The sequence below is a fragment of the Ambystoma mexicanum genome, chromosome 2p (assembly GCF_040938575.1).
Source record: "Ambystoma mexicanum isolate Mex_15411 chromosome 2p, UKY_AmexF1_1, whole genome shotgun sequence".
NCBI classification, from domain to species: domain Eukaryota; kingdom Metazoa; phylum Chordata; class Amphibia; order Caudata; family Ambystomatidae; genus Ambystoma; species Ambystoma mexicanum.
The window spans coordinates 1,371,962,069-1,371,981,437 of NC_090923.1; the positions used below are offsets into that span (position 1 = coordinate 1,371,962,069).

Here is a 19,369-nt window from a genome sequence, read left to right on the forward strand (position 1 = left end):
CGACTCGAGGGGCGACTCTCTGCGTCGTCATTGGAAGTCCAGTGGGTCTCGGTCCCGGAGTCGGTCTCGCCACTCCTCTGCCTCTTCGAGGCACTCCCAGAAGTGCCGTCATCGGTCACCTTCCCCGTCCTCATCCGAGGACTCCGCCCGTCGGCGGGTCGCTTACCCCACCAAGCATGCGACACCGGGGGAATGGGTTTCCTTCGGGAAGAAAATGTTGCCGATTCTCGAATCGCAGGGCACTGGTCCGTCCGCGCCTCCGAGTGGGGTCGGTCGTGATCAGTCAAGAGACGCCGCTCGCACGCCTTCGGGCTCGGGTGGTCGTCACGATTCGCGGCAAAGGTCCAGCTCGGACAAGGGGAATCATTCTCGGCATGTCAGGTCCCGGTCCTCGACGCGCTCAAGACTGCGTGAACCTGTGCAGTTTTCTAGGAAGACATTGACGCCTGTGCTGCCGAGGTCGTCGACGGACTCTCTCGAGGCTCCGCCTCCGAGGAAGTCGTCGACGCCGTCGGCACCCAGGATGTCGAGGGACACGCTCGGGGCTCCGCCTTCGAGGCCGGTGTCGACGCCGTCGATGCTGTCGGCGCCGCATCTGTCATCGATGCCGATTCTCTCGACACCGGCGCCGATTCAATCGACGCCTTTCGGGGCTGTGTCGACGGGGGTACCCCGTGGCTCGGGGGAACTGCCAAGAAAGGCTCTGGCCAAGGTCAAGCATGGCTTTGGTTCCAGTTCTGTGCCTTCTTACCGCCATCTGGAGTTCATTTCAAAGGTGGATGAGGGCTCTGATGATGGCATGGTGCCTGACACGGTGCCTGACGAGATTCTCTCGGGCCATAGCCAGTTTGAGGACCTGAGGCAGTCCCTGCATGATGCTAGTGGGCTGAACACCTCTCTGGAGGTGGAGTTTTGTAGGCCTGAGCCTGGCCCTCATGCCGATTCTTCGTACCGGCGCCTTATGTCACGGGTCACCGAGTACTTGGGATGGTCTGCTCCCCCAGGGGAGTTTGTTCAGGATGACCTTACGGATATCCTCAACATTGGTCCACCAACTGACCCGGTACTGCCATTTCATATGGCTCTGCAGAGGAGGGTGGCGGTGGCTTGGACTGCTCCGGAGAGTCTCCCGGCAGTGAGCAAGTCTTTGCCGCGAAAATACCGCCCAGCCAGTAGTGACCCCTGCTACTTGTCCAAGCATCCTACTCCGGAGAGTTTGGTGGTGCAGGCGGCTATGGCCCCGGCAAAGCAGGCGTCGTACCCTATCATCCCTCCTGATACGGACGACACGCGTTTTGACGGCCGGGCGAAGAAAGTGTTTTCTGCAGGGGGTATGGTGCTTCAGGTGGCCAACTACATTTGTGCCTTGTCTCGTTTCACGCACACTCTGGAACTGTGTTTCCTTGGTGGCTGAACATATTCCCGAAGGGGATGAACGGGATGGTTTCCTTGCCATGGTTCAGGATGGCAAGGATGCCATGTGTGAGGCCGTTCAGTCGGGTTTAGACATGGAAGATTGCGTCATCCGGTCCATGGCGGCGAGTACCGTGATACGCAGGTTTGCGTGGTTGCGGAAGTCGGGGTTTGCTCCTGATGTGCAGGCCCGGCTCCTCAACATGCCCTTTGACAGGGAACATCTTTTTGGCAGCAAGGCTGACGAGAGCCTTGAGAGGTTGCAGACCTCAAAAGCTGCAGCGAAGTCGTTGGGCGCTGCAGTTCGACAACCTCCACCTTTTCGTCCAAGTGGACAGCAATGGAGGGGAGGTTCCTTTTGTTATTACTCATCCTTTGGTAAAGTGAGAGGACCTGCCGGTCAAAGGGGCCACCGTAGGAGTGCCAGAGGTGGAAAACAAGGTACTCGAGGTGCCAAGGCAGCTTGGGCTGTTGCCTCTTTGCCCCCAGGCAACAGCCCAAGCTGTTTCAGCTCAGTCATGAGGCCATGTCCCATGGTTCGCCGGTTGGGGGAAGGCTGGCTCAGCATCTTGCAGAGTGGCGCGCCATTACTTCAGATGTGTGGTTTCTGGAGATCATAACCCACGGCTACTGTCTTCCTTTCCGGCAGAGGCCTCAAGACAATCCACCGGGGAATCTCTCTTTGAAGAGTCCGGATCCGCTCCTTGCGCAGGAAATTCAATCCCTGCTGGAGAAAGGCGCCATAGAACTGGTACCTGTAGCGGAGAGCAACAAGGGATGGTATTCCCCTAATTTTTTTATTTCCAAGAAAGACTGGGCATTGAGACCCATCATGGACTTGCACGGTTTGAACAAACTCCTCAGGAAGGACAATTTCAAGATGGTTACTCTCTCTCAAGTCCTCCAGGCCCTTCTACTTCAGGACTAGTTGGTGTCTCTCGACCTCAAGGATGCTTATTTTCATGTGCCGATCCATCCAAAGCACAAGAAGTACCTGAGGTTCGCGGTTGGCGACTTGCACTTTCAGTTTCGGGTCCTGCCGTTCAGATTGACCTCCGCCCGAGGGTCTTCACCAAGCTCATGGTAGTGGTGGCAGCGCACCTCAGGAAAGGGGGGATTCACGTCTACCCCTACCTGGACGATTGGTTGATCAGGGTGCGCTCTTCCGAGCAAGTCCTGGATCATCTGTCAGTCACCTGCCACTCCCTCCACAAGCTGGGCTTCTCCCTCAATTTAAAGAAGCCAACTCAGAGGCTCCAGTACATCAGAGCAGTGCTCGACACGTCCCTTGGGCAGTGTTTTCCTCCCCAGGTGAGGGCTCCTCACATTCAGCAGATGGTGCACAAGTTTCAACTGGCCCAGACTCTCCCAGCGTTCGAGTTCTTGAGACTGCTCGGCCTCATGGCATCCTGCATTCTTCTGGTGCCAGAGGCCAGGTTGCAGATGAGATCTTGCAATGGGCACTCAAGCTCCAGTGGTCTCAGTCCTCCGGCAGGATGTCGGACCCTGTTCAGGTGCCGTCTTCGGTCGCCCGGGACCTTCTGTGTTGGGCCGCCGAAGGCAATCTGATGAGGGGGGCTCCATTTTGGCTGCCCTGGCTGGAGGTGACGATCGTGACAGATGCATCCCTCACGGGATGGGGAGCTCATGCCAACGAGTTGAGTCAGCGGTCATTGGTCTCCGTCGGAGTCCAGACTCCATATCAATCTGTTGGAGCTGAGGGCCGTCAGGCTAGCCCTGAAGGCTTTTCTGCCGACTGTGCGAGGTAAGAATGTCCTGATCCTGACGGACAACACGGTGGCCATGCACTACCTCAACAAAAAGGGGGGGGGGGGCAGGGTCACTTCCTCTGTGCAGGGAGGCAATGCAGCTCTGGTTCTGGGCAATCCAGCAGGAAGTTTCGATCTCGGCAGTTCATCTGGCAGGAGACGAAAATGAGACGGCGGACGCTCTGAGCAGGCAGAGCGCGATCTCTCACGAGTGGGAGTTGGCTCAGGAGATTCTCCTGGAGATCTTTGCCCTTTGGGGGACCCCTCTAGTGGATCTCTTCGCCTCCAGTGTCAACCGGAAGTGCGAGAGGTTCTGCTCGCGGGAATTTCCTCCAAACAGAGCCTTAGGAGACGCGTTCGTGGTGGAGTGGTCATTCCCACTGCTGTACGCGTTTCCTCCAGTCCCCGTCATCCCGCAAGTACTGCAGAGGTTACGGAGGTGCGGTTCCCGGATGATCCTCATTGCTCCGGCGTGGCCCGGAGGACGTGGTACCCGGACCTTCTCGACTTGTCCATCTGCCCTCCACGTCGTCTTCCCTACCGAGACGATCTGCTCTCATGGGAGGGGGGTCAGGTTCTCCATCTAGAGGTCAGGTCCCTCAACCTTCACGCTTGGTTTCTGAAAGGTCGAGGTATAAGGATTGGGACCTCCCTGAAGACGTGATGGAGGTGTTGCTTTCAGCCAGAAGGCCCGCAACAAAGTCCCTGTACCGTTGCAGTTGGAGAAAGTTCTGCGACTGGTGCAGGGTTAAGAATGTGGATCGTTTTGCATGTGCAATTCCCATGGTTCTGTCTTTTTTGCTTTCTTTGGCCCACAGGGGCTTTCAAGTGGGTACCATTAAAGGTTACCTGGCGGCGCTGTCCATATTTAAGCGCTCGTCTGAAGAGTGTTCCTATTTTAAAATTACTTTCATTTCTCAGTTTCTGAAAGGGCTCACTAATGTGTTCCCTCCGTCACCTTTCCAGGTGCCCAGTTGGGATTTGAACCTTGTTCTCAAGTTTCTGATGGGTGCTCCGTTTGAGCCTTTGCATTCATGCCCTTTGAGACTGTTAACTCTGAAAACTGTATTTTTAGTTGCGGTCACTTCCGCTCGCGGAGTGAGTGAGTTACAGGCACTTTCAGTTAAGCCACCCTTCACTGTGTTTCATAAGGACAGGGTTGTCCTTAGAGTTCGTCCTTCTATTCTTCCAAAGATGGTGTCGGAATTTCATTTAGGCCAGAGGTTGTTCTTCCGGCATTTTATCCTCCTCCACATCCTGGTAGGGAAGAGGAGAGGCTCCATAGGCTTGATCCTAGGAGAGCGTTAAGCTTTTATATTTCACGCATGTCCCAGGTCAGAGTGGACGATCGGATCTTTATTGGTTATGCTGGAAAGCGTTTGGGACAGGCTGTGACGAAACAGACTTTGTCTCGCTGGATTATTTTGGCTATCTCTGAGTTTTACCGCTTAGCGAGTAAGGACCCACCGGTCGGCTTACGGGCCCATTCTACCAGGGGTATGGCTGCCTCTACAGAGGGGTGCTCCTATTCGCAACATCTGTGATGCAGCCACCTGGGCTTTGGTACATACTTTTGTATGTCACTATTCCCTCGTTTCCATCCGGGGCAGGATCTGGCCTTTGGCAAGGCGGTCCTTTACTCTGCAATTTGATTGGGCATGCTAAATTTCTGTTTTCTAAATACTTTTCCCACCTCCTTGCATTGGTACTGCTTTGGGAGTCTGTCATAGATATGGAATACGTCGGAGGACCCAATCCCCTCGAAGAACAAGTTACTCTCTTACCTGGTAACCTTCTTTCGATGGGATGTTCCGACGACGTATTCCATATCGCTCCCTCCCTACCTTCCCCGCTACAGAATTTCTTATACGATTGCAGCTTACGTTTCCACAAGGCTTTGTGTGTCAGACTGGCAGAAGACTGGTGGCACACGTTCTGGGAAAAAACTACAACTGAGACTACGGGCGTCGTGCGTCCTACTTGTAACATCCAGTGACGTCGGCTGTCGGAGGAGGTCCTCGAGCGCGGTGTATCAATGTCATCGACGCAGACGCCGAAGATTTTCCGAAGCAGCACAGCTGTGGTGATTACTGTCATAGATAAGGAATACGTTGTCGGACCATCCCATCGAAAGAACGTTATCTGGTAAGAGAGTAACTTGTTCATTTGTCCCGAGAGCAATTACATACATAATACAAAGGTTGCAACCCTGCTTCACCCCTCCACGTATTGTCCTAAACAAGAACAATTTTTTACACCAACATGAAATAGTTTTCTGACTCGACGGCCCACTGGACACCCGCTTTATTCATGGTGGCTCAGGTCCTCCTTAAAAAGGGCAACTTGGGAAGAGCAATAGAGAGTGACAGTAATTCCATGCAGACAATACCCAGATTTGCTTCATCTCCTTCCTCTTTTGCCGACTCTCTTCATTCTGTTGTCTCTGCCTGTCTTTCCTCTGCCCAATCCTGGATGTCTTCTCAATTCCTCCAGCTCAGTCCCTCTAAAACAGCGGGTCTGTTTTTCCACCCATTCGCTCCCCTCCGCCTCACTTTTCTTTTCTTCCCAATTCCACTCCCCCCTTCTCATCGACCGCTGGCAGTCTTGGTGAAACATTTGATTTAGCCCTTTCCTTCCCTCATTGTAGTGCACGAACGTGCTGGTACCTTCCCTTTAACACCCGCCACACTCACCCGTTCTTTCCTTTCATGCCACTAAGCACTATAACTTCTTCAATTTTTTCCTGACTCGACTAATGTTCTGCCCTCCATTCTCTCACCTCGGCACATTCACCCCAGTGTATCGTTCATCTTCCTTCCTGCGCCCCTCTTTCTCTGTCGCTCTTCTTTCCTTTGATTCCAGGCTCCTTTGCATCACGTTAGTCTTGCCCCACCCTACCTTTCCTCTCTGATCTATCCCTGCACTCCCTCACAAACTCTCCACTCTCAACATCTTACTATGCTTGCTGTCCCTAAAGCACCCTGTTCTCCCTCCCAGGCCTTAGAATTCTTTCACCTGGCATTCGATCTTCTCTGTCTCTTCACATGTTTTCGTCTTCGCCTGGAGCTCACCTTTTCTTGTCCCTTACCTCTTCTTAATTACCACCTAATTGTTATTATCGTGCCAATTTTCCCTTTCAGTTTCTGTAAAGCACTTTGGGGAAAGCGCTTTATAAATTCCGATGAAATTATACAATTGATTGGAGAGAAACATTTATTCTTTTAAGATATATCAGTGGTTTAATGCTCCTATTGAGCCATCTTAGCTTAGCCGCCATTACTGTTCTACCTGACTTCAAAATGGCGGATGGGCTCTTTCAGCCCTCTGGTGCTGCTGACCCAAGGCCAAGCAAACCTAATTATCAGCTATGCCGTGATCCAGGACACTTGGGGAACATTTGGAAAGGTGAAAGACCACCTGGGGAAGCAACCGGGAACCCACGGTAATCGCAGTCCCGATCTGAAAAGCCCAGGAATAACTAACTGCAGCAGTTGTTGAGTAAACCGGGCAACCAGTATTCTCATAAAAGCGCACATGGCTTTGCAGAAAGTGTGGCAGACAGAATTCAGATCTGAAGGCCGAGAGAGGAGAGAAGGAGCCACAGAAGGCCGAGCCAGACCTGAGGAAAAAGTTATATTGAGGGAAACCTGGGAGCTTGGGTTCCATAACTCTCTCTCCGGTAGTCTCTTCATCGCTGCATTGCCTTTACCACATCCTTATTGCCGGGGCCTTCACATCTGTGGAATATTGCCTTGAGGTGGGGTGCCCCTCCATGACACCCCTGTCTTGCTCCCTTCACTTTCTCTTGCCTTCAAGATAGGTCTCCCTCTATCCCCCCGACTGATCCGCCCACAGCACAGTTCCATACCCAGCACATGCTCCCTTCGCGCACCCATTCCAGACTCCCTCTTCTGCCCCCCACTCCGCACGCAACGCGCCTCAGACGTGGTGAGCTGCTGTCTGTCCCCATTTCTGGCTGCTGCTTCAGTGCATCCTGCGTCACAGCTTCCTTGTCATTCTGCCCCACCACTCCACTAAGGGCCAGACTGTTGCTGCTCTGCGCTTGCTCAAGCGTACCGCAACGGTTTGCCTGCCAATGTCATTGCACCGGTCGGATTGCTCTCTGGTGGAATGACACTGTTGTAAACGCGTGTCTTGGAGCATGTTGGTAGTTATGTCCCAAACACTGAAAGAGACCAGACCAAGAACCACCAAGAATGGGTTTCAGTTTACAGCATCCTGCCTCGAGAGAGGGAACCAGGATATTACTGGGAACCATAGCCCAGGTGCTGGGAGAGGCTGACAAAGTCCACCAGGGGGGCCCACAGGGATATCATTGAAGCAGAGAACTAAGACTTCATGGGTTTACTGGAGACAGGAAGGGACAACATTGCATGGGAAACCGAAGGTCTTGTTGAGGGCTATATCTCTGACCATGGGGAAGACCAGACGGGTAGAGAAAATGAAGAGCTTGTTAGGCACCACATCCCAGACACTGGAGGAACCAACCCCAGTGTAAGATCTTGGGAGTGGAGGGAGAGCTATAACCAATACTCAAGCATGCCACTGTGGTCCAGGTGGGTGACCTGTGCTTGGAGGGTAACAATATCAGTCTTTCTTTTTTTTAATTAAATCATTAAAAAAATAAAAAACGCACTGCAAGCAAAGGGAAAGAAATGCGTGATTTCCGGAGTGTGTTCCAAGGAATTTCCTCTTGCCCGGTATGGTGGCAACTTGTAGATGGAGGGTGAATTCTCTCTATGATGCAAACCCTTAGCCAGGGGTGAAAAACACCTGCTGGTTGTATTTTGTCTAGCAGCAAACCCGCAACTATGTTCCACGGGCTGTAGGTGTGAGCAAAAAAACTGGCTGGTGCAAAATCACTATGTGAAAAAAGAAGCAATCTGGCCTCAATATTCCTGGAACCTTGTAGTTTGGATCCTTGGAAAGATTAGTATTCCCATAGTTAAACCCTTGCGACCCATTGAGCTAACCCATCATGACACCCTCGAGACAGTATCTGGTATCCTTTCAGGTGCGATTCAACAGCACACCAAGAGTTCTACCTAGCCAGTCTCATAAAGTCAATGAAGGCGTTGAACTTCATATACAACTTTGTGTGTTCTTTTAATCCTTTGCCACGCAATTAAGTTTCCACTTTCACATTTCCAGTAAGCTTCTGTTTGACATTCACACGAAGCTTCCAGTGTGTACAGAATTCCCCTGTACTGCACTGAACAATTCCATATTTGCCTCAAATATGATGGGGAGCACTCTGCCTTTGCTGCATTTGGAGAAAAAAAGTGTGTGTGCAGCTCATACTGAAAATAGAATGAATATCACTGCAGCCCATGGAGCATATGAGGCAAGCTGAGTGATCTGAGGCAGGTTGAGTGATACGACTCTGGAGCCGTTACACAAAACAAATAACCTGGACAAAATAGTACCCCTTAACTTAGAAGGTGACGCCAGAGTCCCTGTTGTCATTTAAAATGAATGTCCTCCACATTTTGCATAGTCCTCCAGACTCTTCTGGGAGTACATGCCACTCCTAAGAAAGGCCGATATACAAGTAGGGGTTTCAACACTCCAACTATTACGCTTTGGTTGAAAGTAATTTTATTTACTCGTGGCCATTTCTGTGCTTTTTGCTGGCAGGTTTAAACGTGTTTTTCTCGAAGCCAGGCGTAATCCAAAGCCAGATTGAAAGTGTGACTCAGTGTTTTTTGTGCTCTGTTTTAAGAGTCCTCATGACTTCTAAGGCAGCGTTTCACCAAATGTACCCATTACAATTCCAGAGAAAGTACCCTCTCTTTTAGTCATTTCTGAAGCTTGTGAATCTGCTTTGCATAGAGCGACATCTAGTGGTAGGTGCAGAGTGTTGCACAGTTTGTTTTCGAAGTTAAAAGGGATGTCGACTGGGAATGTTTGTAATACTATCCCTAGTGTAACCCTCCTTACTGACAACACTGCCACTGTTCGATTGTGCATAGCAAGGGATAATACTTCGCCCCGGAACCTCGAAACTGGCACTCGAAAGGGATGGGCGCTAGCGCCTACCTCGATTTGCATTTACATAAATAGGCTCATAAAATGCATCGCTCTACAGACGTTCCTCAATTGGGGGGTAATGGGACCCGGCTTTTTCTATTTGCGGATGACGCCATCTTGCTATCTCTGACCCCACGAACCAATTAATTATTTTTAATGAGGGTTTGAACAAAATGGTCTTATTATCAACAAAGGTAAGAGCAAGGCCATGATCCGATGGAAAAAGCGTTCCTCATCTTGGAAAGAAACAGTCATGTGATTCTTAAATACGTAACATCTCATGGTAATGGGGCGTGCTCACCTGCACTCCACATTTATAATATGCAGGCAAGGGCAGAGTCAGTACAGAGCTCTGAGTTAGGAGGTTAGCCAAGAGTGCCAAAGTTGACATCATTGAAAATCAGTTATTGAAAAAACTCCTGCATTGGCCATCCAGTACACCAAATTCCACCATGCGAACAGAGGTGAACGGATAGGTGATGTTTTCATTTAGCCCCGTCTGTGCTGGGTGAGTTTGTGGCCTTGGCCTGCTCTGAGGGAACGCAGGGATGCCATGTGTGAGCTCCTGCCAGAGGACGGTGGCCGGGGTTTGCCTTAGTGTAATCATTTGAAATTAAAGTCCAGAGCACTAAGTTTTATACAAAGGGGCGGCCCAGTCCTCACTTGTGGTAGCTAATATGAAAACCACTTTGACGCAAGAGAAGGCCATCATTTACTGTAACAACTCTCCCCTTGCCAACTCTTAGTGGTCTTGTAAAATTAATTATTTAGGTGAGATTGCTCCTGCTTCAGTGCACTCACTCTATATGGCGCTTCGTATAGGTACTCTTCCCCGTAGCGCATAATCGTTTTATTACTGGAGTTTGCAAGACTCATGTATGTGTCCTGTATATCTTAGACAGAGGCTCAGTTGGTCACCATCTTTTTATTTATTTATTTATTTATTGTTGCGCATATATCCGGCTACGTTCTGTTTATTTGAATCCTGTGCTGAGATAACCTGCTGTGCGGCGGGTTGATAATGCGCTGACCCTATTTAAATCGACTGGTAACAGCATCGTTTTCACAATGGATACGTTCCTCCGCAGGGCTTGGGTAGTCGCGACACGAGTCTCAGGAGGATAGCATAGTGCCAACATGCTCGTCTTGGAAGCAAGACTATGAGGAGCAACGCAGGTTCGATCCCCGGGTCTGTGCTTAGAAACCTCTTGGTATTAAGCAGTAATAAATAATCCATTAAAATCTGCTGCATCAACATCTTGGAGTGATTGCTGGATAAATATCCTGCAGCACCTTTGTCAGTTGTTGTAGGCATTTGGTTATCCCTGAAAATGTTGTGCTTTTCATTATATGCGCTTTTGCACATTTGTTTAGACCCTGTTTCTTATAGGACGTCCAGGTACCCAGGTGCTGTTATTGCTGCCCTGTGAATTAGTTGGCAGGATTGTGCCCACAATGGACTTTATGTATACATTTTATGTTGTCGGTGCAATGTGTAGTTATTGTAAAGTTTTATGACGTGCATCGTAATAAACTATTCCAGATGGTGATTTGGAGTGTGCACTTTTAGTTTTTGCTGGGTAATGGCTTTGGATAATAAAAGTCCTTGTTGCTCCTGAACTACTGCCCCCACCCCTCTCAATGATGAACATGATTCTACAATTCTTAGCGGTGCTGTAAACATCCATGTGTATGATGTAAATACAGGGATCGAAATTAAGATTGGATAAGAAGGAGCTAAAAACGGCTCCTCGGTATCCAGCATTAAATAGTGCACAGGAGCTACAACTGAGGAACTAGGAGCTAGCACAGAGCGTTCCATCGACCTTCCACATAAGATACAAACTTAACATTGTGTCCATTGTCTATGGCCCCTTAAGCTTTATATTTCATATAGATGTGTCCTACTGCTTATTTATACATTGTCCCAAAACGCACAAAGTTGTCACATGGGTATGTTTGTTTGGCATCAGTTGGCCTCGGCAGCCAAAAGTAGCTTCTGGTAGTGTCAAGCTAGCCGGTATTCTGGGGGATACAAGTAGGAGTTAAATAGCTCTCAGCTCCCCTCAATGTCGAACCCTGTATCTATAGAACACTAAGTGCCACATGTGTCGATACAAACAATAATGACATTTTGAAGGCAGAATTACTCACCTAGTCCGTTAAGCTTCTGTGTAGCAACTCCTACATGCACAATCCATGCGCTGCAAGTTGACAACTAAGGTGAAGAACAGCTTAACCCCATCTTTTCCAGTAAACGCCACTGCTATGTAATGTGATATTGCGCCGTGCCCCCTGCAACCAAATTGTGCAGCCTCCACTCAGTAAAGGGATTTCAGCAGGATTGAAAATGTACTCCAGTTTGTGTGCACGAGTTATTGTTTACCCCCATTTTATTTCTAGGGCGATGTATGGATCTGCATGGAGCTGATGGACACCTCTCTAGACAAGTTCTACAAGAAGGTGATCGAAAGAGGTCGAACCATCCCTGAAGACATCCTGGGGAAGATGGCTGTATCGGTGAGTGATCCCACAGCTTCCTGCTCACGGCCAATCATTCGCCAGCCTTCCTTCTGCTTGAGTGTGATTGTGTCAAAAGGAGATATGGTGGAACCCATACATTATGCGTGACCTCCTGACTTCCGGGTGGTATCCAAGACCATAGGTGCTGTGCATTTGCTGCAAGGACCACCTGTTGTGTCCTGCATTTACTCCAGGCATCTGTTTTCAAGTGCAACCTCGTAGTTAATTGTCTCCCTTGTAAGTGTTATGAGCATGTGGGGGTCCTTTTGTGTGTGGGGGGGGTGTCCACTCGATTCTATCCCAGATCTTGGCAGGGGGCGCAGCAAGTACCCCCTTGGAGAAGGAGAGTGTAGTCCAGTCAGCTGGGCACTCTTATCTCCGATCCTACTAGGGGGCAAGTGTAAGAACCCTATTGGAGTAGCAGCATGCAGAAGGTCACTGTGTTGCCAACTGGGAGCTCGGTCGCAGGTCCTGGCAGGGTGCCGGAGCATAAACCTCCTTAGACCACCAGCATGCTGGAAGATGCTAGGCAATCTGCTTGGGGTACTTTCCTAGATGGACAGAACTGGAATTGGCAAAGTCAAGAGTCAGTAGGAGAAACTGCACAGCAGAACCTGGATTGGCCAAACCAAACGGAGCAGGATGTGAGTGATTCTTGGGCCAAAGGCAGCCCAGATGGAGGCGTTAGTGGACCTTTGGTCCTAATAGCAGTGTAGAAGGCTGAAGCCCATATCCCGGCAAAGGTTTGAAAGACTGTTCACAATCCCTGTGCAAACCAGGGAACCATGGCTCATTGATGGTGGCGGGATAAGCACAGCATGGGCCCAATGGCCATTGGTAGCCTGCGGGCTAGAAGGATCTGGATGCCCTTAGGCCCATCATCTCTTCCCCACCACAGAAATATAAGTCGCAACAACAAAGGCCAAACCGCAGACAAAGTGTGCTGCGGTATTGTAGAATACCCCGAGGCTGTGAGTGAGTGGGTGGATACTGCTCTGGGTGTGGGCGCCCAGGAGGTAAGGATTTGGGCCAAGGAATAGAAGTTAGGATGCTAGGTTTTCCCGGTATAGATCTCTCGCATGTCCCCTTTACTTCACTATTAGTTAAGTCACTTGGTGAGCGATTGGTACACATCCCTTACTGTAGCATAGTGGCCCTGATTGGCACTATTGGTAAGATCCCCCTTTCTCTTTTGATTGTTTCTGGTTGGGCTTCAGAGTTCCAACGTATTGCTTACCATCGATAACAGCGTTGGATACCATCACTGGTGTCTGCGTGTTCTGTCCTTCTCCAGGCTTTGCTGTAGGAGCCAATCAAATCCCCCAGTTATTGCTAATGGCAAAAATACTCATTAAACATTTTTGACCAACCTTCCAAAGCAACTCCTTTTGCTGCCCTTAACTGCCAAACTAGCTGCGCGTGGCATTGACCAATGTGTGTTCCCAAAATGAGATTTCGTGGTCATCCTCTGATCCAAACTTGGAGGACACCTCTAGAGTCAAGATCGAGGTCATGACTCTGTTTGGGGGTAACACCCCATTCCTTGGTTACGTCACATCAAAAGCCATCTGACTTGATCCTTGCAGGGGTGGAGTTGGGGGGTGGGGCTACCGCATTACAAAGACAACTTCGCAGTTTAATGAAAGAACTCAAGATGGCAGCTTGGGAGTGATGTAATGCTGAGGCCCACCTCAACAGAATACGGCTATTTTAAAAAAAAAAATGTGTTGGCAGAGTTTATCAAGTCTGTGACAACCAAGAATCCATTCAATTGTTTAATTCTTCTAGGCTCAAATAAAGCCAGAAGCGAATCGTGAGCTATGTTTATCTTGGATTACTAACCCCGAGACAGAGAGCACTATTATTTAAACTAAGAACACATGTTCTACCATTGGCTGCGAATACAAGCAGATCGTCCAAGCATTCTGGCCTCCATGGCTGGTGCCTATGTGGCTAGGCCAGAGGAGACCTGATGCAACTCCTTCTCTGCTGCCCAGAGCTCAGGGAATTGTATATGCTAAAGTTGCGATTTTGCACATGTCTCTTTAAGATAAAATCACAGTATTTTCCGCACTCCTGGGTGCAGGTTGGCTTTTGTTTAGTATTGCCTATAAGATGGTGCTTAAGCGCCACCTCTTAGCTGAAACCTTTGCATTGGAGCACAGCAAGATGCGAGAGGTGAGAACAGACATAACGCTTTTGGGTGTTGTTTGGGTATTTACCCACCATTTGACTCATGACCATGCTAACGCATATGGCCATACCCACCCGCTACCTACCTCTCCTGGCTCAAAACACATCTTCCTCGATCTTTTTGAACTAGTTCTATCAAGCAGTAACCTAAAACATTGGCCTGCCAGTGTTATTTCTAAGCAGTCTGCTGAGAGTTAATGACGATGGAAGGTAGAGCAAGGGGGTGGGGTCATGGAGTGGAGGGAGGCATGGTTCAGGGAAGCATTGTGGGGTGGCAGCGATGGTGATCAGCTGAGGGCGGAATCGAGAGTTCGAAAGGCAGCTTAAAACATGGGCTTTTATTGATTGTCTAATAAAGCATGAATTCCACGCCACCTAATTTGCTGTCTCCCTCTCGTACGTGCTAAATAAGCTATGTGCACCAGGCAGTATTGTTTACTAGCCAGTAGCAGCCAGACAGTTGGCGGCCAAAGGCCTCTAAAGGCCAGTAATGCCTGCCTGCTTGGTGGGTATATACAGATTAGCACGCTAATTATGCGAGCAAGGGCGTTCAGCTTTACGTGGATCAAGCACTCTAAATCCCCTTGAAAAAACGCAAGATGGCTGGTGCTGACATAAAATAGCTGACCTGTTTCTATGTCCATGGCCGGTGAGGGATCAGATGATCATGTGAGTGGGGGTGCCAAGTAGATGGGAGACATGAGGTGGGAGAATGCTGGTAGTGTATGTGGGGAGGGAGTGTCGCAAAGCCCAGTATAGGCCAAACAAGCATTGGCAATGCCAACAGTTTTGGCTTTTGTGTAGACATGGGAAAGGCATTTACCAGACATTGCCATAATGGTACTAACAGTCCATTGGTGGTAGCAGCTTCAACATGATGCAGTACCTGGGCATATGATAGCAGAGCCTGGCAAATACACCCAAAACAAGCCAAAACTGTTGGCTTTGCTAATGCCTGTTTTTAACAGGACTTCAGTGAAGGACACACATACTGCTTATAAATCAAGGAGCTAAAGACATGGTTACACCAGTAGCGCGTTTACAGAACCAGTTAAACCATGAGCTGTTGTGAGCTGCTTTGAAAACAATAAAAACCTGGCAGGCGCCCAGAGTGACAAGTTTGGTTTTAAGTCTTGATAAAGTTAGCACAGAGATCCCAGGAGGGTGTTTTTAGGGCAGAGAGGGACAGGAGGTGGGTGGGAATGGTGATAGGGATTAGCATGGCAATGGACAGTTCATGGGGGTGGGTAATAGTCAAACAAAACGTACATTTTGACCCTCCTCATATGCCATCTCCCTAGCTATACTCCAATGCATTCGTTTCTGCTTCCAGGTGGCACTAGAGTGCCCCCTTATAGCCACAACTAAAAATGGCAGCCTATGGAGCTTTCATATTGCATATACTTGTGTTTTGCAGCTGTATTTTATGAAGAACAAGAAATGTTTTATTTGATTATATTACACTTTATTTTTTAACTACACCGAGGACGTGGACACAGTGTTTCACAATGATAAATGAAAGGTTACGTTTTGGGGCGATTGTCCTAGATATGATATGACGTGTCGGTTCATTAAGCTGCTTGATTATTCAGTGTGACCTTGTATGTTGTTAACATTTCTTTTTCTTTGCATCTCCCTTTCTCTTAGATTGTGAAAGCACTGGAGCACTTACACAGCAAGCTGTCAGTCATACACAGAGGTACGTGGTGCCCTCTGGTGGCCACCCTGGTCTTGTGCGTTTTTGAGGCATGGCCAACGTTAACCAGTGACCAGGAGCTACCACTGGGGAACAAGGAGCTAGTACACCGCGTTCCACAAATCTTCCACATATGATGCAAACATATAGTTTTGTCTAATATGTGACCGTTTGTTTTAAATGTCATATAGATGTGTCCCAAATGTGTATTTATAGATTGGCCCAAATGCACATAGGTGTGTTTGCTCGGCATTTGTGGACCTGGGTAGGCAAAAGTAGCTCCTGGTAGCTGTTGTGTCAAGCTAACCAAGCTCTTTTAGGCTACAAGCAGGAGCTAAATTGCTCCCACCACTCTGGGGGCACGGTGTGTGGGGAGCGGAGTGGAGTGGAGTGGAGTGGAGGGAGGGAGGGAGCGAGGGAGAATACAAAACTGTTAACCTAATATTGCATTACATTTTGACTTATTATTTTCCCCTCCAGAATTACAAGTTTGTATTCTGCACTGCGCTGACAAATCCTTGAATCTTTCTGAGGCTGAAAAACTGAGTAACATTGAGTCGGCTCATGCTCTCCTGCCTGGAAAGGGACGAGCAAACAGAGCTTCTAGTGGGCTTATGACCTGGGGGAGCATTATCCAGTCGCCCAGCAGGCAAAAGTGGAAGTCCTGCATGGTGACGAATCCCAAGCATTGGGATTAGGCACGCAGTCTGTGGTATCCTGCATGCTGTTTGCTTGGTGCTGCTCATGGAATGCCTGATGGAATGTGGAGTGTGAGTGTGTGGGAGTTCTGAGCGTGACCGTTGGATGGGGACTTCCGCATGGGACTTAAGCTGGATGCATACTCCCTCTGTTTATCCTAACCTGTAACTAAAGAGTAAAGTGCAAGCTTTCCTTTAGTACTCGCGGTCTCCGCCTGGTCACTGTGTCTGAGTCTCCTGTGCTGGATGCATCACAGTCTCCATGCCCAAAATGAGTTTCTTCTCCTGACACCACTCCACTCACAATCTGTGTAGCAGATTAATGATCCCATGACCACTACCCCAAGGGGAGGGGGTGTTGAGAGTAAAATCCGGGTGTGAACTGACTACACAGGTAAGCCGCTTTACCAACTAAACATTACAGCACCGACTTTACGAGGGTACCCAGGCTCACAAGTGATGGTGTCGTTACAAGTGCTGAAGCGGCTCCGCAATGATGATTATATGCACTATGTCAATGATGCATATCATTAATACACATGGAGTAAACCCTGTAGTCTATTAAACCTTATAGGAGTGAGGCTTTTTGTGTAGCTAACACTTCACTGAATCACATGTAGGCGATGCTACTTTTGGCAGCCAAAGAATATAAGAAATCCCATAGAGGAAAGCCTATAGGAGTCTAAATGCATCACATGTGCCCACTTGAGATAGATTTCTTTACATAAGTGACCCCATCATTTGCTCCTTGTATTTCCGGCATCCGTGTGTCTTATTGACTTGGATGATGTGAATGTTACATTCCCACCAAAAACTAAACATACAGTAAGTTGCATCAACTGGTGGTTTTCAGTTTCAGAAAATGCTCTTCTATTTCCATAGACGTTGGAATACTGTGTTTTAAGCAGAAAAACAAATCTGCGTCTTTAGATTTTACTGCCTGCACCTGCTCCGCTTGAGGCAACAGCGTCTCACAGCTCTTGGCAGTGCTTTGGGTGGGCCGGGGCCATCCAGGGCTGGCCCCGGCAGTCTCCAAAAAGTGGGGCTGAGCCCCCGGTACCACCACAACATTGGCAGGACACATTATCCAGCTGCAGCCGCGATGGGATCTGCGCCCGCCAGACAACGCTGTGGCTGGCTGGCACTTCTGTCAGTCACTGCAAGTTCCTCTGGCGAACCTGGGGATTCCTTGACATATTTCGAGGTTTATAAAAGATGGCTTGAAAAGTACACAATTCAATCCTTCTTTTATAAAGCTTGCAGATGGACAAAGACTCCTCTGGCTTTGTCCGTCGTCAAAGCTTTATAAAAGATGGATTGAATTGTGTACTATCCAAGCCATCTTTTATAAACCGAGAAATGTTTAAAAAAAGATGGCTTGGAAAGTACGCAAACCATAAGGTATGCACACAAAATATATAAATATTATATATGTGTGTGTACCTTACTATAATTTGTCTACTTTTCAATCCATCTTGAAGTACACAAACCGTAGTAAGCCACGCAAACAAATATCTAAATGTATTTATATATTCATGTGCGTACCTTACTATGGCTTGTGTAGTTATGAAGCCATCTTTAAAAAACTTGGAAATGTTGCATATTTCTATGTTTATAAAAGATGGCTTGCATACTGCACAAACCATAGTAAGGTAGGCATACAAATATGTAAATGCTTACCTTACTATGGTTTGTGTACTTTTTTAGGCCACACCCCCTAATGAGGGTCCCCCTCAAGTTCTTACCCCACTTAAAGCCCTGGCGTTGGGGATATCACTTTGTTTCATATGAGCCCCAGGCCCCCACGTGAGTAAGCATTCAATCCCCGTACCTTGAATGAGATGCGGACACAGGTCTGCTTACTACGGACTCCAGCGCGTACTGATTTGCTCCGGCAGCCCCTTTATTCACCTTGCCGTTGTGCTCACGTGAAGGACTCTGTCACATCCCTCTTTTTTCATAACAAAACAACATTTTGCATTATTATTATTAGCATAGTGTCAACATGACATATTGAACGTGAGTCTAAAACAATAACCACTGTTGCAGCCCAATGTGGGCCAGTACCGTAAGTTTGCAGTCCTCTTTAACTCGGTCCAAAATGTAATCCTTGAATCTGACCGGGCACCTCCGGCCCTCTCAGTGGGGATACTTTTCTTCGCCTTGTTCTCTGCCGGTACTGGGCCTCCCAGGTTCAGGGTCTCCTGAGTCCGCCACGAGAGTCTGCCCGCTCAACGCTGCCAGAGTCGGGGAAACCTCAACAGCAGGCTCCTGCCGGGGTACTCTCATGGAAATCTTCTTGAAGAAACACAAGTTTGTTGTGACCGTTCCCCGTTGGTCAGCCGTCGTCACCATGGACCGGTTGACATGTGTCACACCCATGGGGGTGGATTCATAGTTAAGGGATAGTCTCCCTTCTTGATTTCGCTTCCTCACTAGGACGGTGTCGCCTACTTCAATGTCAGACCGCTCCAAACTCTGCCTGATGTTTTCTCTCTCATTGTGCGCCCGTTGGTCTTCCAGTGTCTTCTGATTATCTATGACGCCTGGTCGTCTGCCATCAGTTTCAGGTATTCGCCTTCTCGGGCATCGGCTGAACAGTGCCTCAACCGGGGCCAAGCTTGTAGACTGATGGGGCGTTGATCGATATTCTCGAAGGAACTGATAGGTTTCTCTTTAGTTCCCCTCCTTGATTCTGTGAGATTCGAAATATCTTGTTGAGGGTGCGCAGCGCATGAAACGCTCCACCTCCACATTGGCCCTTGGCCATCCTGGAGTGACTTTCCGGTGTATAATGTCATAGTCACGCATGAATTCCACAAACTGTCTGCCCTGAAACGGCAGCCCATTGTCCGAGCACACGACCCTAGGAAGGCTATGGGTCGCAAAGATCTTCTTCATCACTTGTATGGTGTGATCACTTGACGTTGATTCGACAATCTCCACCTCTGCATAGCGTGAACACTGGTTAACTAGTACTATGAATTGCATACCCCTCCCAGTGGATCCAAAGTCAGCGTGTACCG

General features: G+C 48.8%; 1 protein-coding gene across 4 annotated transcripts in view; it reads left to right on the plus strand.

Annotated features, from left to right (window-relative positions):
• The window catches only part of MAP2K3 (mitogen-activated protein kinase kinase 3), a 371,386-nt gene that overhangs the window by 323,704 nt on the left and 28,313 nt on the right, over positions 1 to 19,369 (plus strand). For all 4 annotated transcript variants that reach the window (XM_069645769.1, XM_069645767.1, XM_069645768.1 and 1 more), the window contains 2 exons: positions 11,637 to 11,753; positions 15,597 to 15,648. In XM_069645769.1, coding sequence (XP_069501870.1) covers positions 11,637 to 11,753; positions 15,597 to 15,648 — 169 coding nt within the window. The remainder of the gene's footprint in view (positions 1 to 11,636; positions 11,754 to 15,596; positions 15,649 to 19,369) is intronic.